The following is a 26107-nucleotide window of genomic DNA, read 5'->3' as shown; positions in this document are numbered from 1 at the left end:
TATACTGCTCACCCTTTTCCAAAACAAAATGACATCACCACCAAAACACATTTTCTAAACTGTCTGCTCATAAATGTTTGATCACTCTAAAAAAAAACAAGCATCACATCTACGACCTACTCACTGACACACAACCTGACTTACTATTCATAACAGAATCATGGTTGGGAGATGACATGGCCCATTGTTGTATGAAGCCATTCCTCTAGGCTATCAAACTATCACACAAATCCGTATATCCTGCCACACCTGTAAGAAGAATTGTCAATAATTCTTTAACTACAGGAACCTTTTCTGAAGACCTTAAAAAGGCACACATACGTCCGTTATTAAAGAAAATAAACCTGGGCCCACAGGACCCAAGCAACTACAAATTAATCTTTGTTGGGGAAACTGATAGAAAGAGCAGCATTCACCCAGATGTCACAATTCATTGAAGATAACTCAGTACTTTCAGACTACCAAGCTGGATTCTGCCCAGGAAGAGGCACTGAATTTGCACTCATCACAATCTGGAATGATCTTAAAAACACAGTTGACTGCAATGGAGTTGCTGCACTACTTCTCTTGGACCTGTCAGCTGCCTTTGACTCTGTTGACCATGACACACTAATTCAAAGACTCCACAAAGCCAGCATAGAAGGAACTGCTCTCAACTGGACCACACCCTACCTTCAAAACAGAACAAATGTAATCTATTCTCCTGCTTTCTCGTCCAAACCCTACATCAGAAAGTAAGGGTCCCTCAAGGATCAATGACCTCACCTATACTTTTCAACATATACATGTTGTCATTGCCAGAATTGATCAATTAATTTCAACTCACATGCTGCAACTATGCAGATGAGACACAAATACTCCTTAAATTGGAATGCCCCAATAAAATTGGAAACTCACAAATCTTCAGTTGCCTCAAAGTTGTTGATCAGTGGATGACATGGAGCCACCTAAAACTGAATGCTTCCAAAACAGAAATACTCGCATGTGGCGACTGGAAAAATTATGACCCACTGTGTGCCTGGCCTGACGATCTGGGACCACCTCCTCAAGTATCTAAGGAACTTAAAAACCTCGTAATTATCATGGACTCAAAGTTAACAATGAATTCCCAAGTGGACACATTAACACGATCAAGCTTCATCACCTTGCAAACTCTGCAACGCATCCTCCCCCACCTCGGATTTCCACACAAGGTCCAGGCAACTGTCTCACTGGTACTACCTAAAGTAGATTATGCCATTAGCCTCTACTGTGGATCATCTCTCTCTACTATGAAAAAACTACAACACATTCAGAACTACCGGTTTCCAGAAGATCCACCATCAAGATGCTTTGTATCACCCACAAAGCAATACATGGAACAGGACCACTTTTCCTCAGGAATAAAATCACCAAATACATTCAACAAAGAAACGTCCGCTCAAGATTGGCACCCCTCCTTAAAACACCACCATACAAGAAAAAGGCTATATGTGATACATACTTCTCTGTTCAAGCGGCTAAACTATGGAATTCATTATCCCCAAATACAACATCCACAGATAACTTTTTTGTCTTCAGAAGACTACTCAAGAGTGGTCTCCTTCCTTCATAACCAACATATCCAAATAGCAATGGACTGCATATGTCTGTGTTGGTAAACATTTATAATCTGATTATGTGTATGTATCTAGATATGTGTATTTCTTTAAGAAATATGTATAATTACTATTTCATAATAAAATATGTACATACTTTTTAAGCCTGTTTAACACATATATACATTTAACAGAGAGTAAATATACGTGTGTGCATATATGTACATACAAGTATGTATACAATGTATGTATATATAATGTGTATATTATTCTATGCTTAACATGTTCATAGGTCATTGCATAGTTCCTAGATAAGTTGTTAGATACTTATGAACCCCTGCTTTCATTTTAGCTATCGCAATGAGCAAATGTTATCCTAACTATTTTATCCTCAAGCGTTCGCTATGGAAAATTGAGGAAAGATAAAATAATGTAAAGAAATTACACAAATAAATTAACCTCAAATATTGCTAATCTTGAAACTCTGGGCCCGTCCACCAAACTCCCAACAGGGTGGCCGCCGCCTATTCGCCGACCTCCTTGCCAGAGCTATAAGGGTTTCCTGCTAGGTCAGCAGGCGGAAACCTACATTTCCACCTGCTGGCCTAGCAGGAAACAGGCTACATCATTGTCTCTGGCTTGCACCAGCACCCTCGCAATGTTTACCTTCTGCAAAGCAGACGTTTGCAACTGTGCTGGCCAGTGGGGGCCCCTGCACTGCCCATGCAGGGGACCTTCCTGCTCCCGTTCTCCACCAGCCTTTCGATGGAGGTGCTATCGCCATGAAACCGCCACACTCGTAGTCAGGCCCTCTGTGTTTATACAATACAACTTTAAATCTCAAAATACATCCATTATTATATTCCTTACACATATATTCCCTTACTATGTATTTACATATCTATTTATTACTTTAGTCCTACTGTACAAGAAGAAAAAAATATTTTACAAAATTCGCTCTCGTAAGCTTTACTCTGTCTCCCCATCACCCTTTACCTCTATCAGTCTGTCCTCCATCCCCACTCTGACTCATCCCAAACCCAGCCTAAGCTCTTCCCTCCTCTACTGCTCCTGGATCACCCCAAACCTCTGTTTACTACTATGATCTTCAAAACAACCCTTCTATATTCTCCCTCACCTAACTCACCTTTGACTCATCCAAAACCACTTCTACTACTATGATCTCCCTCACCCCTTTCTACAGACTCTTACCTCCTCTTTCTCTCCTTTTACTCATCCCAAGCCTCATTCTATTACTATAAACTCCATGTTAACTCCATTTTACACTTCTGGATTCTTCCCTTCTCTATCCCTACTAACAAACTCGAATGCCTCTGCTCAGATCAACTCATACTGATGCTGTTCTCATATTTCCCTATACTAATCAAACACTAAACCCTTTTGGGCTCCGGAGTAGCATGCTACTCATCGAAAAGCACTTTGACGCCTCGTACGGGGTAGTAAGTGCTATATAAATACAATTACAGTATTGGAATTAAGTGTCTCATGCCATGTAAGCATATACAACTAGCTCATAGTGACATCCTAATCACTATTGTTCTATAATATAGCTCAACAGGCTCTTTCAGTCCACGGAAATAGAGTAAGTATATCTGATACAGCAGTGGATCTTAGTTCCTAGCAATCCATTAAAAAGTTTGTACAAGTTGGTGCTTCATCAAATCACCTGTGCCATCTTGGAAGTTAAATTTTTGTGCCATTCAAGCACATTCAAATATATCGTATATGCAGAGGCACTTGCCACTGCATACTTATGGTTAAGTCGCAGTTTCCAATGAGAAGCCCTTTTATTTATTTTTTCTTTACCTATAATTTTGGCCTCCGTTGACTGAGCTGCACTAAATTTGGCACTCACTTAGCTTAATTGGCTAAAGTCTGGCATTTCATGCAGTTCAGTGCAGGGAAAAAACTGTAAGCGGGTGTTAATAAAGATGCGTTTTTCCATTTTAGCTCCTGTAGGGAATTTTGCTTACACCTACATCCAAAACCAGTGACTGGATTTACAGCAAATGTGGCACGAAAGTAGAACTTTAATCACAGTCTGTTTTTCTTGGATTACTCGAAGTCTGTTCATTAGTTTTTAGGTCCAGACTGCTGGCGAGCACATGTGCTATCAGTTTCAAGGCATCTGTCTGTCTGTCCTTTTCACTCTAATTTGCCTGTTTCTTATTCGTATCCCAGCTTGTGGACCTTGTCAACCTTGTGTGTGTTCCTCCTGTGGAGCAATACGTCTTTACCACGTGCATGTTTGTCTAGTGTTTATGCACAATGTTAGGAAACTACTATGGTTGTACCATGGTCAGACCCTTGGTTGTGACTGATGCATAGTTGTGAAAATCAATTTTTTTTCTGTTTTATTCAAATTGTAATGATTTTTATTAATTGGACAATAATTCTTTCAAACTACAAACTAGTAGGTCTCCCCATCATGGTTGCTTCCCCCCACATCCTTGTTGATTTTATTCTTGTGCTTCGGCTGCTTTTGCTTTTCTTTTTTGTACCTTAGTTAAGCTCCAAGAAACTTAAGACTGTCAGAGTATGTAGGAAGTTGGCTCTGTATGTACTATTTCAAAGTAAGAAATAGCATGCACAGAGTCCAAGGGTTCCCCTGAGAGGTAAGATAGTGGCAAAAAGAGATAATTCTAATGCTCTATTTTGTGGTAGTGTGGTCGAGCAGTAGGCTTATCAGAGGGTATTGTTAAGCATTTGTTGCACACACACAGGCAATAAATGAAGAACACACACTCAAAGACAATTCCAGGCCAATAGGTTTTTGTTTAGAAAAATATATTTTCTTAGTTTATTTTAAGAACCACAGGTTCAAGATGTACAGTCAATACTTCAAATGCAAGGAACTTCACTTACGTATCTTAGGAACTTTGAATCAGCAAAATAGCATGTACAGTTTTCACAAAAATGGCAATAAGGTACTTTAAAGCTAGGCAGTGCAAATTTCAACAGTTCCTGGGGGAGGTAAGTGTTTGTTAGTTTTGCAGGTAAGTAAACCACCTACAGGGTTCAAAGTTGGGTCCAAGGTAGCCCACCGTGGGGGGTTCAGAGCAACCCCAAAGTTACCACACCAGCAGCTCAGGGACGGTCAGGTGCAGAGGTCAAAGTGGTGCCCAAAACGCATAGGCTTCAATGGAGAAGGGGGTGCCCCGGTTCCAGTCTGCCAGCAGGTAGGTACCCGCGTCTTCGGAGGGCAGACCAGGGGTGTTTTGTAGGTACCGGGGGGGACACAAGTCAGCACAAAAAGTACACCCTCAGCGGCACGGAGCGGGCGGGTGCAGGTGCAAACAGGCGTCGGGTTTGCAATTGGTTTCAATGGGAGACCCAGGGGTCTCTTCAGCGAAGCAGGCAGGCAAGGGGGGCTCCTCGGGGTAGCCACCACCTGGGCAAGGGAGAGGGCCACCTGGGAGTCGCTTCTGCACTGGAGGTCGGATCCTTCAGGTCCTGGGGGCTGCGGGTGCAGTGTCTTTACCAGGCGTCTGGTTCTTAGAAGCAGGCAGTCGCGGTCAGGGCGAGCCTCTGGATTCCCTCTGCAGGCGTCGCTGGGAGGGCTCAGGGGGGGTCAACTCTGGCTACTCACAGGGTTGTAGTCGCCGGAGAGTCCTCCCTGTAGTGTTGTTTCTCTGCAGGTCAAGCCCGGGGTGTCGGGTGCAGAGTGTAAAGTCTCACGCTTCCGTCGGGAAACGTGGAGTCCTTTTAAAGTTGTTTCTTAGTTGCAAAGTTGTTTCTTCTTTGGAGCAGAGCAGCTGTCCTCTGGAGTTCTTGGTCCTTTTAGATGCAGGGTAGTCCTCTGAGGCTTCAGAGGTCGCTGGACCCTGTGGAACGCGTCGCTGTTGCAGTTTTTCTTGAAGTGGTGAGACAGGCCGGTAGGGCTGGGGCCAAAGCAGTTGGTGTCTCCGTCTTCTCTGCAGGGCTTTCAGGTCAGCAGTCCTTCTTCGTCTTCAGGTTGCAGGAATCTATCTTGCTAGGTTCTGGGAGCCCCTAAATACTCAATTTAGGGGTGTGTTTGGGTCTGGGGGGTTAGTAGCCAATGGATACTAGCCCTGAGGGTGGCTACACCCTCTTTGTGCCTCCTCCCTGAGGGGAGGGGGGCACATCCCTAATCCTAATCCTATTGGGGGAATCCTCCATCTGCAAGATGGAGGATTTCTAAAAGTCAGAGTCACCTCAGCTCAGGACACCTTAGGAGCTGTCCTGACTGGCCAGTAACTCCTCCTTGTTTTTCTCATTATCTCCTCCGGCCTTGCCGCCAAAAGTGGGGCCGTGGACGGAGGGGGCGGGCATCTCCACTAGCTGGAGTGCCCTGGGGCGCTGTAACAAAGGGTGTGAGCATTTGAGGCTCACCGCCATGTGTTACAGTTCGTGCAGGGGGAGGTGAGAAGCACCTCCACCCAGTACAGGCTTTGTTACTAGCCACCGAGTGACAAAGACACTCTCCCCATGTGGCCAGCAACATGTTTGGTGTGTGGCAGGCTGGTAAAACTAGTCAGCCCACACTGGAAGTCGGTATGTTTTCAGGGGGCATCTCCAAGATGCCCTCTGGGATGTATTTCACAATAAAATTTACACTGGCATCAGTGTGCATTTATTGTGCTGAGAAGTTTGATACCAAACTTCCCAGTTTTCAGTGTAGCCATTCTGGTGCTGTGGAATTCGTGTATGACAGACTCCCAGACCATATACTCTTATGGCTACCCTGCACTTATAATGTCTAAGGTTTTGCTTAGACACTGTAGGGGCATAGTGATCATGCACCTATGCCCTCACCTATGGTATAGTGCACCCTGCCTTAGGGCTATAAGGCCTGCTAGAGGGGTGACTTATCTATGCCATAGGCAGTGGGAGGTTGGCATGGCACCCTGAGGGGAGTGCCATGTCGACTTAGTCATTTTCTCCCCACCAGCACACACAAGCTGGCAAGCAGTGTGTCTGTGCTGAGTGAGGGGTCCCTAGGGTGGCATAAGACATGCTGCATCCCTTAGAGACCTTCCCTGGCATCAGGGCCCTTGGTACCAGGGGTACCAGTTACAAGGGACTTACCTGGATGCCAGGGTGTGCCAATTGTGGAAACAAAGGTACAGTTTTAGGGAAAGAACACTGGTGCTGATGCACAGCAGCAGCTATAGTAAGTTATATTGGCTTTGCCAAAGATTTTCTTTTTCTGTAAGCACTTGCAGAGAGTGCATGTGTTTTTGAGCCTTCTCGGTTGTGTACTTCTTTCCGCCTTGTACTGCTGCCTGTCCCCATGTGCTTCTCCCTGCCCCTCCCTGTTGCGTATGCGTGCATGTTTTTCCATGATTCATCCCCGCCCTCTCCTGTCTTATGTCCACATCCTTTGCACTCCCTGTGTTTCTTCCACATCCCCCTCCCTCCCTGTGTTGCTCCCACATTTCAAGACAGTACAGCTTTATGTAATATTTCTTGTCACAGTCCACCAGTTGATGAATACAATTGGTTGAGCGGAATGCGGCAAGATTGAAATCCTGATTGCTGGAGAAAATCCATTAAGGAATACATATTTTGGGCCTTTTCCCACAGCATCGCCCAGTGTAAAAAGTTTTAGCGTGAAAAAATATAGTTTTACTTCAACTAGTCTGCCAACTTTGAGTGGTTGCATCATCCTTCCTCCAACTGAAACTCCTTTGTACTGTACTTCCATTACTTCCTCCAGATTGGAAACAGCAATGCTGCTCTGCGAGCAGTCCCTTCTCATCAAACTCCAGCCAATATAAAATCAGGCAGCCAGCTTATTGACTGGTGCACTGAGATGTAGTTAAGTGTCCCCTATCCTAAATGAGCTTCACAGGCTCCTTCTGCACATCAGATATTCAAAACACTCTTCATCCTACATCTCTCTCTGTATGGCACAATACCCCCTTCCACTTCTGATGAGTTACAGAGGTTCACCCCTGTTAGAGATCTGCGGTCTTCTGATTGTTTCTCGTATTGCTTCCGATTCCGTTGCAGTTCTGTCTGTGATTCTGCCTTTTGTGTTTTGGCACATGGTTTACAGAATAGTCTTCCTCTAAAGTTTCGATCTTTGTTAAATATTCAAATTCTCAGGAAGGCCATATGTTTTACCTTAATTTGAGCACCACGAAACCTGCTGGCGTCTGAGCACTTTATAAAATCTTTTGTAAATCTAAAGACGTTGCCAAAAATGTTTGTTGTTGTTGTAGCAGTCCTATACATTTCAATTTCGGATTTGTAAGCCATTTTAAAGTGTCTTGAGAATTGAAGGTTTTTTACAGCATAATATCACTATTTATTTTGTCCCTCTCTTTATTCAATACAAATTTGATATATTGACTAATATAGAAAATGATTGGATGCAACATTGAGTACCTAATTGTTATGTCTGTCTCACAAATGTTTCACTGTTTGTTCTAAGTTTAGGTAGATTTGTGATAGTGATTAGAGAGTTTACTTGGAACAATATCTAGTTTGTCAATGAGCTTTTTTTTTTTTTTACGAAGAAAAGATTATTTTCTTGTTGTGATAGGTGCGTATGGAGAAAAATTTACAATTTGGTGTCTAGGTTGAGAGCCTTCAAGAAAAGTGATAGTCCTTAAAACAAAGCAAACTTTGGATCTCTTCCAAAAGTATGGGTTAAGTGGTGCATTAACTTTTTCAACCACAATTATTCTTGCTTGTGAAAATGTAAGCAGATTTTTTTTTTCCCTTTTAGGCCTAAGTTAAATGTTGATGAATATTGTAAGTTGGATTGTTCTAGGATACTTCAACCACAGGTGTTTTTTGCAAGTTTATTTAAGGTCTTAATGATTTTATTAAGTATCTTTCCAATAATGTTTGTCACGGGGTTGGGTGGGAGAAGGGACTGAAAATGCCACTGAGCTATGTAATAGCTTATTGCATTTTATGAATTAAAATGGATTTCCTGGCAGTCAGCAGTGTGTTCGATGATTTTTGTGATGCCTAATGTCATGACTGAGACTGTTGGATCCCGCCCCCACCAAACAATTGACAACAGTTAGAACTAGTGATCTGTTCTGGTGTATAGTGATACTCAGTTGTTAGTCTTGTAGTGAAACCATCTTCGTCTTATCAGTTATAGGATGTTAAAGCCACTGCAGAATATTCCTGAATATGTGATGGATATGGGAGTGGTGAAAAGAGGGTCGACAAGGCGCTGTAGGAGGTTGTTCAGGCATTGCCATTTTCATGGTGTTGAGATGAAGCTGTAAGTGTTTTCATGAACATGTTTTTTTTCTTTTCAGGGGAAATGGAAGAACAAGGAGCGTGTACTTGTATTTTCTTCCAGAGGAATCGATTATCGGACTAGACATTTAATGCAGGATTTGAGAACGTTGATGCCACATTCTAAAGCTGGTAGGCACCCTACTGTAAAATATAGCATTAATGTCTTAATCATGATGTGCATTCATATACACGAACTTAGTTGGAGGCCTGTTATTGAGAGAACTAATAATTTATGGAAGTCCTCAATCCTTTTCACATTCCTCCCTGGCATGTAGCCCAAAGCCCCTGCGCCTGAGCAATGCAATGTCCCTTTAACAGTATAAATGTACTATTTTTCACACTTGTAATGGAACACTGCCTTTATGTTCCTCCAGTCATGCTTCACTGCAAGTTCTTTGTTCAGGTTCTTATTTGTCTATGTTTAACTGCACAGATTGTTTCCTATGTATATAGAGAGGAGATTTAATCTAGTGGTTGTACTTCTGACTTTGTAACCTAGGCATTTGGCTTCCGATCTTGGCTTCAGGACCTGATTTATATCGTTTGGTTCTGAGCAAATCAATTAGTCCCTGTGTCCAAAAAATATAAATATTTGAAATATAATGAAATTGCTAATATGTGAACTGTAATGTACTTGATGTGCATGATTTTCCATCATCTCCTCATCAACACTTTCAATTTTCGTGGCACCTTTCCTCCCAGCTAGACTTGCACAACATCATTATCAACACATACATAGCTTTTCCTTTCTAAATACTCGTCTCTAGTTCAAATTTTATATTAATCGCCATCAAATACATTATCACTTTGCAGCACATTGGCAGGGTGAGGTTTTCCAAACTGTGAGGAATTGCCTTGCTCAGCACAATGAAATTTTCAGAAATATCTTTTAACTGTATTTTAACAGTTGTCTTCTTTCCACTGCAGACACTAAAATGGACCGCAAGGACAAGCTGTTCGTGATCAATGAGGTAAATTTTCCCCATCAATATGAATATATTGTGTCCATGTCATTGGTGGTGTGCAAGTTTTGTGAGCTGACTATTCGATAAAAGCTTTAAATTTGTGTTTCTATTATTCGAAGTATGTTTCCTTCTTTGACGGCTAGTCACAATCTATTTCAAGTCCTACCGTTTTAACCAGACTATCTGTGATGTTTGGTGTCTGTGAGACTCAGAGACACTGCCAAACATTGCAGATATTGAAGGCTCTGTCTCTGTGTGTTGGATGCTCATTCTCATTAATGTACCTTAGTTGTCTTCATTATCTAATCTGTCTTTCCCTGCATGCATTAAAATATGGGCATATGTAAACTTGTTTTATTTTTATGGTATTATATTGTAGCCTCATTTTTCCATAAATTCCTATATTATGAAACTGCTAGCAGGCTGTGCTGGCCATCCTCATTTTTAACCATTTTCTCATCATAGGGTTATCTTTACTATTTATCAGAATAATAATATATATATATATACACATTTGTACTGGATCACTTTAAAGTCAGAATTTTTCTCTCTTCATTGAACTCACAGAGCAAAGGTTGACCCAGATGACCATTCAGGATGGGAGGTGTTCCCATTTTAATGCCCTTAACAATTTTGAAACTATCACTTTAAGGCAGAGTGTCCATATTGAGATAGATGTAATTCTCCTAAAGTTAGAAGTACTAAGAAGTTGTTTACAAAAGAGAAATCTCTGACAAGTGCCTAGGGGAGATATTACAATTGGTTAGTTTTTTAATTTTATGAAGAAAACTCGGAATGAGTACTTTTTCTGAATTTAATACCAGAATCCAGCCTTGGTACTTTATCCTTGAAAAGTAATTTAAAAACAGCCCAGTGAAATTGCCAAAGGATGGAGAGCAAGCCTTGAGAAATCTGCTGATTTGGACAAAACTAAACCAAAGTCCAGCTCTGCATGCAATACTAAATGAATTAACATTTTTCCACGTCTTTTAAGTGTTGCTCGAATGTGAATTTACTTTAAAAAAGTGAAAGACGAGGCATTTGGCAAAACGGAAACAGTTTGTTTGAATAAATAATACGGTCGGGAGAATGGTTGCAGAACCGGTGTCTGAGGCTGAGGTGTGAAATTCTTATAGCCGTACAGCCAAGGCATCTTGTTGAGGTCAAATAAACCAAGTTTTCATGTTTATTTTGTCATTCGGACAAGTAGGCCCACCCTGCAGCACAAACCCTTTGGCTTCCAGTTTACAGTACCACATTATGGAGCAAGGTCGGGAATTGGCTATAGTTGGGGTAATATTTGTGGCCATATGCTAATGGTTTTTGAGCTTCTAGTTATACTTCATTATAGCAAAGCCTTTATTATTAGGGTGGGCTCTGTAAATACATGTTGTAAGCTTGGACTGCAGTACTGACAGTGGTTCCAGTAAAAGGTGTACACACTTTTGCAAAGTTTAACAATCTGAGGCTACATATAATGCTCTGATTAGATGCAAATGTGGGTTTGCACAGACTCAAAAGGGCACTCCCACCCTGGAACTTTTGCTTACAGCCACCTCCAGCCCCTGTATGTAGATTTACAGACAGGTGGCAAAATAAGGAAATTGCTAGTATTCAGGCCCTACTATAATAGCCCTGGCATAATCAAAGACGCTATTATCAGAACCCATATAATGAGATTGCTGCCATAATGTGTTGCCGCTCTGCATGGCACCAAAGGGACAAGTAGATTTTTTTTCATTTATTTACAGGATAAGTAGATTTTATGAAGGAGTGTGTCCTATGGGTCAGGTAGATATTTTATTAAATTCTGCTTCTTTGGTGAGGACTGTCTTAAAGGTACAGTTTAAGCAGTGTTATCTACATTTCTGTGAGTACCATAAAACAATTACAGCATTCATTTTAAGGTAAAAATTGTGAACAGTTGTCTTGGAGTCATAAATAAGGTCCTGATAACAAATGCAGGTGGACCTCGACCATGCGTAGACAGAATGAGGGCCAGTGGATAACGTGTCCAGATGTCTGGCGTGATGGGCTCGTGATCACGGTGTGTTACCATGCGAGCTGTGTTCTGATTGGCTAAGTGTTCCTTACTTCATGTGGCATCTGACTTTATGGAATACCCATACCCCTCTGGCCATGTGTGTGTGTTATTGGGGCCAATCTCCTGGGACCATTGTGGGGTGTCTGTGCCTAAACTGGGTTCCCTGTTAGCGTGTTTGTTTGCTGTCTACATGCTGCCCCACCTGTGACCTGTCAGTCCCCCCGGCCTGGACCGTAGCGCTTGTTTGACCACAGACTTTCAATGCTAGGTTGGTGGCGAGTTCATGATGGGTGAATTTGCTAATAGTGATGTGATTTCATTCTTATACGAGAACATATCGTGGTGTACATCAACATTGATTTTTTTTTTTTTCTCAATATTAACACAAGAATCATTGCTATCAAATAAAGCCTTATTGGATTCTAGTTCTTAATTGTTTGAGATAAATATATACCCACACTGGCACAATCAACCAATGGCATGAGTACCCCCTTGTCAGTGAGGCACGATTTTTAGCTAAAAACACTGAAGCCATTCATTACAGAGAGGACGATCCACCAAGTAGAACTCTAGAATGGTTGGTGAGAAGAGTACGCACCAGTGACACTATCCACTCTATCACGCTAGACGCTGGGGAAAGAACTGGCGGTTAGGTCACAGTCCTCCATTAGTTCAGATCCTACTATTCAAACCTGAATGCCAGCAGGAGCCTCACTATGGACTCTGAAATGCAAATTACATGAATGATATTGCCCTTGCTGCTTGGATAGAAGATGGCTCCAGGGAGTTCCTACTTAAACCCTTAACTTGCAAGGATGCATAATGGGGCAATGAAGGCATAACGGCCAATTTCCATAAAGCGTTCAAACTGTTACTGCCACCACAATTGCCCACCGTATACCAGGAGGCTCTGGAGGTCAGTGAACTCCCTCCGACCACTAGGGAGGCAATTTGTGCTGCTTTTTTTAAGCCAGGCAAGGGAGGATCTTATAGACGACTGCTCTTCTCAGTTTAGAAAATAAGGTATTGACGTGTGATAGCAAATTAACTGGCTCCTTTGATATCTAGTCAGCGCCTACTTGCACAGTCGGGATTTATCTTATATAGGGCTACGCCTAGCAACCTGTGCACCTTCTTTGTGATTGTGCCACAAATCATACTGAAGTAAACAACATATCCATGCTTCTAGATGCAGGGAAGGCCTTATTTCTTTTGAATGGCCATTTGTGTTAGTGGTGCTGCATAAGACTGGCCTCCCGTTTCAAATGCTGATCCTTTTCATGTTGCTGTATACCTGTCACTTGGCTTGAATCCACATCAACAGTTGTCTATCTTATCCATTCCCGATTTGCAGGGGAACTTGACAAGGATGTCCCCTGTCTCCCCTCCTATTTGCTTTGGCCATGGATCCTCTGGAGATCTGGCTGCACAGTAAACAGTCACACAGTGGACTGACATTTCCAAATAAACCTGTGTGGCTGACGATCTGTGCTTACTCTATTATGCTATATATCAAAATCCTTGACACATACCTTAATCCACTCATGGCTGAAATAACACAGTACAGAAATATGTCAGGAGTACTAATCAAGTGGTCCAATTCCAAAATGTTAACCATGACCTCTGCATCTCATAAACCAGCTATAGCATTCCTATTAGCTTGGTGTGATGGCTCAGTTCGGTACCTGGGGATCATGCAGAACAGATCCCAAATAACACTAGACAACTATGGCCCAGCCCTGGCTAGGTTGCCAGACCAAGTTGAGAAATTGATAATGCTCCCTCTTTCTATTTCAGGCAAAATATTCCTTATTAAAATGTTATTCCTGCCAACATTTTTGAATCTATTTAATAATTTCCCAGTTTCACTAAACCAAACCTTTTTTCACAACTTAAGATCCTTGCTAATCAGACTTATATGGGCACGCCACAACCCAAGACTAAAATGGGAGACATTGACATTAGCCTTTGATTTGGAGGGTTTTTCCGGTCCCAGATATGGAGCAATTCTTACATGCTGCACAATGATGCTGTTATCGTCTTATTATGCCCCCATGGATGGTGATCCCCATGATCCTACAGGAAAAAGACTGAGTGCTGAGGGGGACTCCGTACTGCTATAACCAAAGCTGAAACCAATACATTCCGTACAAATGATCCGCTGCGTACACTGGTCGTGCCACGGTTTACACTGGGCTTACCGTCGAAGTTGATGAGAGTTGGGGAACGACCCCGATTCCGGCAGGTTCTGCTCTGGCCGAGGTAGGGGCGACCCCTTCCGGTAGCCACGGTGCTGTTTGACAATAGCAAGCCACTACAGTCCGTGCCCTCCAGAAGGAGTCCCAGAGGAAAAACCCCAAAAGGGTAAAAAACCTCCAACAGGAACTCCCTGAAACAGAAGGAGGACACAAGGACATTAGAACTGAAGATCAGAGAGTACAGGAAAACTGGAGACGAAGACAGGTCAAGAATAACTGGATCTGTAAGGAAATGCCTCCTTGTCATGGTTACCCCCTGACTTTTTGCCTTTGCTGATGCTATGTTTTGATTTGAAAGTGTGCTGAGGCCTGCTAACCAGGCCCCAGCACCAGTGTTCTTTCCCTAACCTGTACTTTTGTTTACACAATTGGCACACCCTGGCATCCAGGTAAGTCCCTTGTAACTGGTACCCCTGGTACCAATGGCCCTGATGCCAGGGAAGGTCTCTAAGGGCTGCAGCATATCTTATGCCACCCTGGGGACTCCTCACTCAGCACAGACCCACTGCTTGCCAGCTTGTGTGTGCTGGTGAGGACAAAACGAGTAAGTCGACATGGCACTCCCCTCAGGGTGCCATGCCAACCTCACACTGCCTATGCAGTATAGATAAGTCACCCCTCTAGCAGGCCTTACAGCCCTAAGGCAGGGTGCACTATACCATAGGTGAGGGCACCAGTGCATGAGCACTGTGCCCCTACAGTGTCTAAGCCAAACCTTAGACATTGTAAGTGCAGGGTAGCCATAAGAGTATATGGTCTGGGAGTCTGTCAAACACGAACTCCACAGCACCATAATGGCTACACTGAAAACTGGGGAGTTTGGTATCAAACTTCTCAGCACAATAAATGCACACTGATGCCAGTGTACAATTTATTGTAACATATACCCCAGAGGGCACCTTAGAGGTGTCCCCTGAAACCTTAACCAACTACCCGTGTAGGCTGGCTGGTTTTAGCAGCCTGCCACACTCGAGACATGTTGCTGGCCACATGGGGAGAGTGCCTTTGTCACTCTGTGGCTAGTAACAAAGCCTGTACTGGGTGGAGGTGCTTCACACCTCCCCCTGCAGGAACTGTAACACCTGGCGGTGAGCCTCAAAGGCTCACCCCCTTTGTTACAGCACCACAGGGCACTCCGGCTAGTGGAGTTGCCCGGCCACGGCCCCACTTTTGGCGGCAAGGCCGGAGGAAATAACGAGAATAACAAGGAGGAGTCACTGGCCAGTCAGGACAGCCCCTAAGGTGTCCTGAGCTGAGGTGACTAACTTTTAGAAATCCTCCATCTTGCAGATGGAGGATTCCCCCAATAGGGATAGGAATGTGACCCCCTCCCCTTGGGAGGAGGCACAAAGAGGGTGTACCCACCCTCAGGGCTAGTAGCCATTGGCTACTAACCCCCCAGACCTAAACACGCCCTTAAATTTAGTATTTAAGGGCTCCCCTGAACCTAGGAACTCAGATTCCTGCAACCTAAGAAGAAGAGGACTGCTGAGCTGAAAAACCCTGCAGAGAAGACGGAGACACCAACTGCTTTGGCCCCAGCTCTACCGGCCTGTCTCCCCCCCCTTCGGAAGAAAACTGCTCCAGCGACGCTTTCCCCAGGACCAGCGACCTCTGAATCCTCAGAGGACTGCCCTGCTCTAAAAGGACCAAGTAACTCCCGAGAACAGCAGCCCTGTTCACCCAAGACTGCAACTTTGTTTCCAAAGGAGCAACTTAAAGACAAACTGCGTTTCCCGCCAGGAGCGTGAGACTTGCAACTCTGCACCCAACGCCCCCGGCTCGACTTGTGGAGAAACAACACTTCAGGGAGGACTCCCTGGCGACTACGAGACCGTGAGTAGCCAGAGTTGCCCCCCCCCCCCCCCCCCCCTGAGCCCCCACAGCGACGCCTGCAGAGGGAATCCCGAGGCTCCCCCTGACCGCGACTGCCTGACTCTCAGATCCCGACGCCTGGAAAAGACCCTGCACCCGCAGCCCCCAGGACCTGAAAGATCAGAACTCCAGTGCAGGAGTGACCCCCAGGAGGCCCTCTCCCTTGCCCAGGTGGTGGCTACCCCGAGGAGCCCCCCCCTTGCCTGCCTGCATCGCTGAAGAGACCCCTTGGTCTCCCATTGATTCCAATTGAAAACCCAACGTGTGTTTGCACACTGCACCCGGCCGCCCCCGTGCTGCTGAGGGTGTACTTTCTGTGCTAACTTGTGTCTCCCCCCCTCCCCCCCCCCCCCCTGCTCTACAAAACCCCCCTGGTCTGCCCTCCGAAGACGCGTGTACTTACCTGCTGGCAGACTGGAACCAGGGCACCCCCTTCTCCATTGAAGCCTATGTGTTTTGGGCACCACTTTGAACTCTGCACCTGACCGGCCCTGAGCTGCTGGTGTGGTAACTTTGGGGTTGCTCTGAACCCCCAACGGTGGGCTACCTTGGACCCAAACTTGAACCCCGTAGGTGGTTTACTTACCTGCAAGAACTAACAATTACTTACCTCCCCTAGGAACTGTGAAAATTGCACTAAGTGTCTAGTTTTAAAATAGCTATATGTGTTTTATTTGAAAAGTATATATGCTATTGTGATTATTCAAAGTTCCTAAAGTACTTACCTGCAATACCTTTCATGCAAAGTATCACATGTAGAATTTGAACCTGTGGTTCTTAAAATAAACTAAGAAAATATATTTTTTTACACAAAAACCTATTGGCCTGGAATTGTCTCTGAGTGTGTGTTCCTCATTTATTGCCTGTGTGTATGTACAACAAATGCTTAACACTACTCCTTGGATAAGCCTATTGCTCGACCACACTACCACAAAATAGAGCATTAGTATTATCTCTTTTTGCCACTATCTTACCTCTAAGGGGAACCCTTGGACTCTGTGTATACTATTCCTTACTTTGAAATAGTGCGTACCTCCACTTGGGCAAGGGAGAGGGACTCCTGGGGGTCACTTCTGCAGTGAAAGTCCGGTCCTTCAGGTCCTGGGGGCTGCGGGTGCAGGGTCTTTTCCAGGCGTCGGGACTTAGGTTTCAGAGAGTCGCGGTCAGGGGAAGCCTCGGGATTCCCTCTGCAGGCGGCGCTGTGGGGGCTCAGGGGGGGACAGGTTTTGGTACTCACAGTCGTAGAGTAGTCCGGGGGTCCTCCCTGAGGTGTTGGTTCTCCACCAGCCGAGTCGGGGTCGCCGGGTGCAGTGTTGCAGGTCTCACGCTTCTTGCGGGGAGATTGCAGGGTTCTTTAAAGCTGCTCCTTTGGATAAAGTTGCAGTCTTTTTGGAGCAGGTCCGCTGTCCTCGGGAGTTTCTTGTCGTCATCGAAGCAGGGCAGTCCTCAGAGGATTCAGAGGTCGCTGGTCCCTTTGGAAGGCTTCGCTGGAGCAGAGTTCTTTGGAAGGCAGGAGACCGGCCGGTGAGTTTCTGGAGCCAAGGCAGTTGTTGTCTTCTGGTCTTCCTCTGCAGGGGTTTTCAGCTAGGCAGTCCTTCTTCTTGTTGTTGCAGGAATCTAATTTTCTAGGGTTCAGGGTAGCCCTTAAATACTAAATTTAAGGGCGTGTTTAGGTCTGAGGGGTTAGTAGCCAATGGCTACTAGCCCTGAGGGTGGGTACACCCTCTTTGTGCCTCCTCCCAAGGGGAGGGGGTCACAATCCTAACCCTATTGGGGGAATCCTCCATCTGCAAGATGGAGGATTTCTAAAAGTTAGAGTCACCTCAGCTCAGGACACCTTAGGGGCTGTCCTGACTGGCCAGTGACTCCTCCTTGTTGCTTTCTTTGTTCCCTCCAGCCTTGCCGCCAAAAGTGGGGGCCGTGGCCGGAGGGGGCGGGCAACTCCACTAAGCTGGAGTGCCCTGCTGGGCTGTGACAAAGGGGTGAGCCTTTGAGGCTCACCGCCAGGTGTCACAGCTCCTGCCTGGGGGAGGTGTTAGCATCTCCACCCAGTGCAGGCTTTGTTACTGGCCTCAGAGTGTCAAAGGCACTCTCCCCATGGGGCCAGCAACATGTCTCTAGTGTGGCAGGCTGCTGGAACTAGTCAGCCTACACAGATAGTCGGTTAAGTTTCAGGGGGCACCTCTAAGGTGCCCTCTGGGGTGTATTTTGCAATAAAATGTACACTGGCATCAGTGTGCATTTATTGTGCTGAGAAGTGTGATACCAAACTTCCCAGTTTTCAGTGTAGTCATTATGGTGCTGTGGAGTTCGTGTTTGACAAACTCCCAGACCATATACTCTTATGGCTACCCTGCACTTACAATGTCTAAGGTTTTGTTTAGACACTGTAGGGGTACCATGCTCATGCACTGGTACCCTCACCTATGGTATAGTGCACCCTGCCTTAGGGCTGTAAGGCCTGCTAGAGGGGTGTCTTACCTATACTGCATAGGCAGTGAGAGGCTGGCATGGCACCCTGAGGGGAGTGCCATGTCGACTTACTCGTTTTGTCCTCACTAGCACACACAAGCTGGCAAGCAGTGTGTCTGTGCTGAGTGAGAGGTCTCCTTAGAGACCTTCCTTGGCATCAGGGCCCTTGGTACTAGAAGTACCAGTTACAAGGGACTTATCTGGATGCCAGGGTCTGCCAATTGTGGATACAAAAGTACAGGTTAGGGAAAGCACGCTGGGGCCTGGTTAGCAGGCCTCAGCACACTTTCAATTGTAAACATAGCATCAGCAAAGGCAAAAAGTCAGGGGGCAACCATGCCAAGGAGGCATTTCCTTACACAGAGTTTGAAAAAGCCAACCCCTCTGAGGATGACCTCACAGAGGGAGAAGCTAGTGACTTGGAGGAGAATTCCCCCCTTCCAGTCCTAATTAGGGAGATCAGGGACCCTCAATCCCTGACTCCAAACATAATAGTCAGAGATGCTGCTTCCCTCACAGGAGGGGCCAGCACCTCTGTTATCACTGAGGAGAGCCTCAGTGAAGATGACCTCCTGTTAGCCAGGATGGCCAAAAGATTGGCTTTGGAGAGACAGCTCCTAGCCATAGAAAGAGAAAGACAAGAGATGGGCCTAGGTCCCATCAATGGTGGCAGCAACTTAAATAGGGTCAGAGATTCTCCTGACATGTTGCAAATCCCTAAAGGGATTGTGACTAAATATGAAGATGGTGATGGCATCACCAAATGGTTCACTGCTTTTGAGAGGGCTTGTGCAACCAGAAAAGTAAACAGATCTCACTGGGGTGCTCTCCTTTGGGAAATGTTCACTGGAAAGTGTAGGGATAGACTCCTCTCACTCTCTGGAAAAGATGCAGAATCTTATGACCTCATGAAGGGTACCCTGATTGAGGGCTTTGGATTCTCCGCTGAGGAGTATAGAATTGGATTCAGGGGGGCTCAAAAATCCTCGAGCCAGACCTGGGTTGATTTTGTGGACTATTCAGTGAAAACACTGGATGGTTGGATTCAAGGCAGTGGTGTAAATGATTATGATGGGCTGTACAATTTATTTGTGAAAGAACACCTATTGAGTAATTGTTCAAATGATAAACTGCATCAGCATCTGGTAGACCTAGGACCAATTTCTCCCCAAGAATTGGGAAAGAAGGCGGACCATTGGGTCAAGACTAGGGTGACCAAGACTTCCACAGGGGGTGACCAAAAGAAAGGGGTCACAAAGCCTTCCCAGGGGAAAGTTGTTGAGACATCCAAAAATAGTAAAGAGTCTTCTACAGGCCCCCAAAAACCTGCACAGGAGGGTGGGCCCAGAGCCTCTTCACAAAACAATTTTGGGTACAAGGGTAAAAACTTTTATCCCAAAAAGGCCTGGTGTTGTAGCTGTAATCAGCCTGGACACCAAACTGTAGACGAGGCCTGTCCCAAGAAAAGTACCACTTCCAACTCCACTCCAGCTAACACTGGAATGGCTAGTCTCCAAGTGGGATCAACAGTGTGCCCAGAGCAAATCAGGTGTCACACTGAAGCTACATTAGTCTCTGAGGGTGGGGTGGATTTAGCCACACTGGCTGCCTGGCCTCCTAACATGCAAAAATACAGGCAGCAGCTCTTAATTAATGGGTCAAGTGTAGAAGGCCTGAGGGATACAGGTGCCAGTGTCACCATGGTGACAGAGAAACTGGTTTCCCCTTGTCAATACCTGGCTGGACAAACTTATCCAGTCACCAATGCTGACAATCAAACTAAAGTACATCCCATTGCTATGGTAACTTTAGAGTGGGGAGGGGTCAATGGCCTGAAACAGGTGGTGGTCTCCTCAAATATCCCAGTAGATTGTTTGCTTGGAAATGACCTGGAGTCCTCAGCATGGGCTGAGGTAGAACTGAAAACCTATGCAGCCATGCCGGGTATCCCTGAACTGGTGTGTGTCAAGACAAGGGCACAGTGCAAGGCTCAGGGTGAAAAAGTAGAGCTGGAGTCTGGAAAAAGGGCCCAGCCTACCAAGAGAAAAGGAAAGACAACTGGGAAACCAACAGCAACACAACAACAAAAAGAGAACCTCTCTTCTCAGGAAGAAGTTCTGCCCTCTGAGGGAACTGAGCCTATGGAGTTAGAACCTTATCAGGTTGAGCTCTTAGGCCCAGGGGGACCCTCAAGGGAGCAGTTGTGTAAGGGGCAAGAAACCTGTCCCTCTCTTGAAGGCCTTAGGCAGCAAGCTGCTGAAGAGTCCAATGGCAAGAAAACTGAAACACATAGGGTCTATTGGGAAGATGGACTCCTGTACACTGAGGCAAGAGATCCCAAACCTGGTGCCACTAGGAGAGTGGTAGTGCCTCAGGAGTTCAGAGAGTTCATACTGACTTTAGCCCATGATATTCCTCTTGCTGGGCATTTGGGACAAACCAAGACATGGGAGAGACTAGTCAACCACTTCTACTGGCCCAACATGTCCCAGAAAGTTAAGGAGTTTTGTGTCTTCTGTACCACCTGTCAAGCCAGTGGTAAGACAGGTGGACATCCATAGGCCCCCCTCATTCCACTTCCAGTGGTGGGGGTCCCCTTTGAAAGAGTGGGTGGGTATGGACATAGTGGGTCCACTTGAACCTCCCACAGCCTCAGGGAATATGTACATACTAGTAGTAGTGGATCATGCTACTAGATACCCTGAAGCTATTCCCCTTAGGTCGACTACTGCCCCTGCAGTAGCCAAGGCCCTCATTGGTATCTTTACCAGAGTGGGCTTCCCTAAGGAGGTGGTGTCTGACAGAGGTACCAACTTCATGTCAGCATACCTGAAACACATGTGGAATGAGTGTGGAGTGACTTATAAATTCACTACACCCTATCATCCACAAACTAATGGCCTTGTTGAGAGATTCAACAAGACATTAAAAGGCATGATCATGGGGCTCCCAGAAAAACTCAAAAGGAGATGGGATGTCCTCTTGCCATGTCTGCTTTTCGCTTACAGAGAGGTGCCTCAGAAGGGAGTAGGGTTCTCACCCTTTGAACTTCTGTTTGGCCACCCTGTAAGGGGACCACTAGCTCTTGTGAAAGAAGGCTGGGAGAGACCTCTTCATGAGCCTAAACAAGACATAGTGGACTATGTACTTGGCCTTCGTTCAAGGATGGCAGAGTACATGGAAAAGGCAAGTAAAAACCTTGAGGCCAGCCAAAAGCTCCAGAAGTTTTGGTATGACCGAAAGGCTGCAATGGTTGAATTTCAACCAGGGCAGAAAGTCTGGGTTTTGGAGCCTGTGGCTCCCAGGGCACTTCAGGACAGATGGAGTGGCCCTTACCCAGTGCTAGAGAGGAAGAGTCAGGTCACCTACCTGGTGGACCTAGGCACTAGCAGGAGCCCCAAGAGGGTGATCCATGTGAACCGCCTTAAGCTCTTCCATGATAGGGCTGATGTAAATCTGTCGATGGTAACAGATGAGGACCAGGAAGCTGAGTGAACCTCTCCCTGATCTCCTCTCATCAAACCCTAAGGATGGCTCAGTAGATGGAGTGATCTATTCAGACACCCTCTCTAGCCAACAGCAATCTGACTGTAGGAAGGTCCTGCAACAGTTTGCTGAGCTCTTTTCCCTAACCCCTGGTCAGACCCACCTGTGTACCCATGATGTGGACACAGGAGACAGCATGCCTGTCAAAAACAAAATTTTCAGACAGTCTGACCAAGTTAAGGAAAGCATCAAAGTGGAAGTCCACGAGATGCTGGAATTGGGAGTCATTGAGCGCTCTGACAGCCCCTGGGCTAGCCCAGTGGTCTTAGTCCCCAAACCTCACACCAAAGATGGAAAGAAAGAGATGAGGTTTTGTGTGGACTACAGAGGACTTAATTCTGTCACCAAGACAGATGCCCATCCCATTCCTAGAGCTGATGAGCTGATTGACAAATTAGGTGCTGCCAAATTCTTAAGTACCTTTGACTTAACAGCAGGGTACTGGCAAATCAAAATGGCACCAGGAGCAAAAGAAAAGACAGCATTCTCCACACCTGATGGGCATTATCAGTTTACTGTTATGCCCTTTGGTTTAAAGAATGCCCCTGCCACCTTCCAATGGTTGGTGAATCAAGTCCTTGCTGGCTTGGAGTCCTTTAGTGCAGCTTATCTTGACTATATTGCTGTCTTTAGCTCCAACTGGCAGGATCACCTGGTCCACCTGAAGAAGGTTTTGAAGGCTCTGCAATCAGCAGGCCTCTCTATCAAGGCATCCAAATGCCAGATAGGGCAGGGAACTGTGGTTTACTTGGGACACCTTGTAGGTGGAGGCCAAGTTCAGCCACGCCAGCCTAAGATCCAGACTATTCTGGACTGGGCAGCTCCAAAAACCCAGACTCAAGTCAGGGCATTCTTTGGCTTGACTGGGTATTACAGGAGGTTTGTGAAGGGATATGGATCCATAGTGACAGCCCTCACAGAACTTACCCCCAAGAAAATGCCCAAGAAGGTAAACTGGACTGTAGAATGCCAACAGGCCTTTGACACCCTGAAACAAGCAATGTGCACAGCACCAGTTCTAAAAGCTCCAGATTACTCCAAGCAGTTCATTGTGCAGACAGATGCCTCTGAACATGGGATAGGGGCAGTTTTGTCCCAAACAAATGATGATGGCCTTGACCAGCCTGTTGCTTTCATTAGCAGGAGGTTACTCCCCAGGGAGCAGCATTGGAGTGCCATTGAGAGGGAGGCCTTTGCTGTGGTTTGGTCCCTGAAGAAGCTGAGACCATACCTCTTTGGTACTCACTTTGTAGTTCAAACTGACCACAGACCTCTCAGATGGCTGATGCAAATGAAAGGTGAAAATCCAAAACTGTTGAGGTGGTCCATCTCCCTACAGGGAATGGACTTTATAGTGGAACACAGACCTGGGACTGCCCATGCCAATGCAGATGGCCTTTCCAGGTTCTTCCACTTAGAAAATGAAGACTCTCTTGGGAAAGGTTAGTCTCACCCTCTTTCGTTTGGGGGGGTGGGGGGGTTGTGTAAGGAAATGCCTCCTTGGCGTGGTTACCCCCTGACTTTTTGTCTTTGCTGATGCTATGTTTTGAATTGAAAGTGTGCTGAGGCCTGCTAACCAGGCCCCAGCACCAGTGTTCTTTCCCTAATCTGTACTCTTGTTTACACAATTGGCACACCCTGGCATCCAGGTAAGTCCCTTGTAACTGGTACCCCTGGTACCAAGGGCCCTGATGCCAGGGAAGGTCTCTAAGGGCTGCAGCATATCTTATGCCACCCTGGGGACCCCTCACTCAGCACAGACCCACTGCTTGCCAGCTTGTGTGTGCTGGTGAGGCCAAAACGAGTAAGTCGACATGGCGCTCCCCTCAGGGTGCCATGCCAACCTCAAACTGCCTATGCAGTATAGATAAGTCACCCCTCTAGCAGGCCTTTCAGCCCTAAGGCAGGGTGCACTATACCATAGGTGAGGGCACCAGTGCATGAGCACTGTGCCCCTACAGTGTCTAAGCCAAACCTTAGAACTCCACAGCACCATAATGGCTACACTGAAAACTGGGAAGTTTGGTATCAAACTTCTCAGCACAATAAATGCACACTGATGCCAGTGTACAATTTATTGTAACATACATCCCAGAGGGCACCTTAGAGGTGCCCCCTGAAACCTTAACCAACTACCTGTGTAGGCTGACTGGTTTTAGCAGCCTGCCACACTCGAGACATGTTGCTGGCCACATGGGGAGAGTGCCTTTGTCACTCTATTGCTAGTAACAAAGCCTGTACTGGGTGGAGGTGCTTCACACCTCCCCCTGCAGGAACTGTAACACCTGGCGGTGAGCCTCAAAGGCTCACCCCCTTTGTTAAAGCACCACAGGGCACTCCAGCTAGTGGAGTTGCCCGCCCCCTCTGGCCACAGCCCAACATTTGGTGGCAAGGCCGGAGGAAATAATGAGAATAACAAGGAGGAGTCACTGGCCAGCAGGACAGCCCCTAAGGTGTCCTCAGCTGAGGTGACTCTAACTTTTAGAAATCCTCCATCTTGCAGATGGAGGATTCCCCCAATAGGGATAGGAATGTGACCCCCTCCCCTTGGGAGGAGTCACAAAGAGGGTGTACCCACCCTCAGGGCTAGTAGCCATTGGCTACTAACCCCCCAGACCTAAACACGCCCTTAAATTTAGTATTTAAGGGCTCCCCTGAACCTAGGAACTCCGATTCCTGCAACCTAAGAAGAAGAGGACTGCTGAGCTGAAAAACCCTGCAGAGAAGACGGAGACACCAACTGCTTTGGCCCCAGCTCTACCGGCCTGTCTCCCCCCCTTTGGAAGAAAACAGCTCCAGCGACGCTTTGCCCAGGACCAGCGACCTCTGAATCCTCAGAGGACTGCCCTGCTCTAAAAGGACCAAGAAACTCCAGAGAACAGCGGCCCTGTTCACCCAAGACTGGAACTTTGTTTCCAAAGGAGCAACTTAAAGACAAGCTGCGTTTCCCGCCAGAAGCGTGAGACTTGCAACTCTGCACCCGACGCCCCCGGCTCGACTTCAGGGAGGACTCCCCGGCGACTACGAGACCGTGAGTAGCCAGAGTTGCCCCCCCCCCCCCCCCGAGCCCCCACAGCGACGCCTGCAGAGGGAATCCCGAGGCTCCCCCTGACCGCGACTGCCTGACTCTCAGATCCCGACGCCTGGAAAAGACCCTGCTCCCGCAGCCCCCAGGACCTGAAGGATCGGAACTCCAGTGCAGGAGTGACCCCCAGGAGGCCCTCTCCCTTGCCCAGGTGGTGGCTACCCCGAGGAGCCCCCCCCTTGCCTGCCTGCATCGCTGAAGAGACCCCTTGGTCTCCCATTGATTCCAAATGAAAACCCGACGTGTGTTTGCACACTGCACCCGGCCGCCCCCATGCTGCTGAGGGTGTACTTTCTGTGCTAACTTGTGTTTCCCCCCCCCCCCCCCCCCCCCCCCCCCGGTGCCCTACAAGACCCCCCTGGTCTGCCCTCCGAAGACGCGGGTACTTACCTGCTGGCAGACTGGAACCGGGGCACCACCTTCTCCATTGAAGCCTATGTGTTTTGGGCACCACTTGGAACTCTGCACCTGACCGGCCCTGAGCTGCTGGTGTGGTAACTTTGGGGTTGCTCTGAACCCCCAACGGTGGGCTACCTTGGACCCAAACTTGAACATCGTAGGTGGTTTACTTACCTGCAAGAACTAACAATTACTTACCTCCCCTAGGAACTGTGAAAATTGCACTGTCTAGTTTTAAAATAGCTATATGTGTTTTATTTGAAAAGCATATATGCTATTGTGATTATTCAAAGTTCCTAAAGTACTTACCTGCAATACCTTTCATGCAAAGTATTACATGTAGAATTTGAACCTGTGGTTCTTAAAATAAACTAAGAAAATATATGTTTCTATACAAAAACCTATTGGCCTGGAATTGTCTCTGAGTGTGTGTTCCTCATTTATTGCCTGTGTGTATGTACAACAAATGCTTAACACTACTCCTTGGATAAGCCTACTGCTCGACCACACTACCACAAAATAGAGCATTAGTATTATCTCTTTTTGCCACTATCTTACCTCTAAGGGGAACCCTTGGACTCTGTGCATACTATTCCTTACTTTGAAATAGTGCATACAGAGCCAACTTCCAACAG

At 46.3% G+C, this 26107-nt stretch overlaps 1 protein-coding gene across 1 annotated transcript in view; it reads left to right on the top strand.

The window, feature by feature from the left end:
* The window catches only part of BRIX1 (biogenesis of ribosomes BRX1), a 73927-nt gene that overhangs the window by 6506 nt on the left and 41314 nt on the right, over positions 1 to 26107 (top strand). Inside the window, exons 2-3 of the mRNA XM_069220710.1 lie at positions 8846 to 8957; positions 9756 to 9799. Coding sequence (XP_069076811.1) covers positions 8846 to 8957; positions 9756 to 9799 — 156 coding nt within the window. The remainder of the gene's footprint in view (positions 1 to 8845; positions 8958 to 9755; positions 9800 to 26107) is intronic.

Source organism: Pleurodeles waltl, chromosome 1_1, assembly GCF_031143425.1.
Source record: "Pleurodeles waltl isolate 20211129_DDA chromosome 1_1, aPleWal1.hap1.20221129, whole genome shotgun sequence".
Classification (NCBI taxonomy): domain Eukaryota; kingdom Metazoa; phylum Chordata; class Amphibia; order Caudata; family Salamandridae; genus Pleurodeles; species Pleurodeles waltl.
The sequence above is the reverse complement of the archived record's forward strand: the minus strand, read 5'-3'. Positions and strand labels throughout refer to the sequence as shown.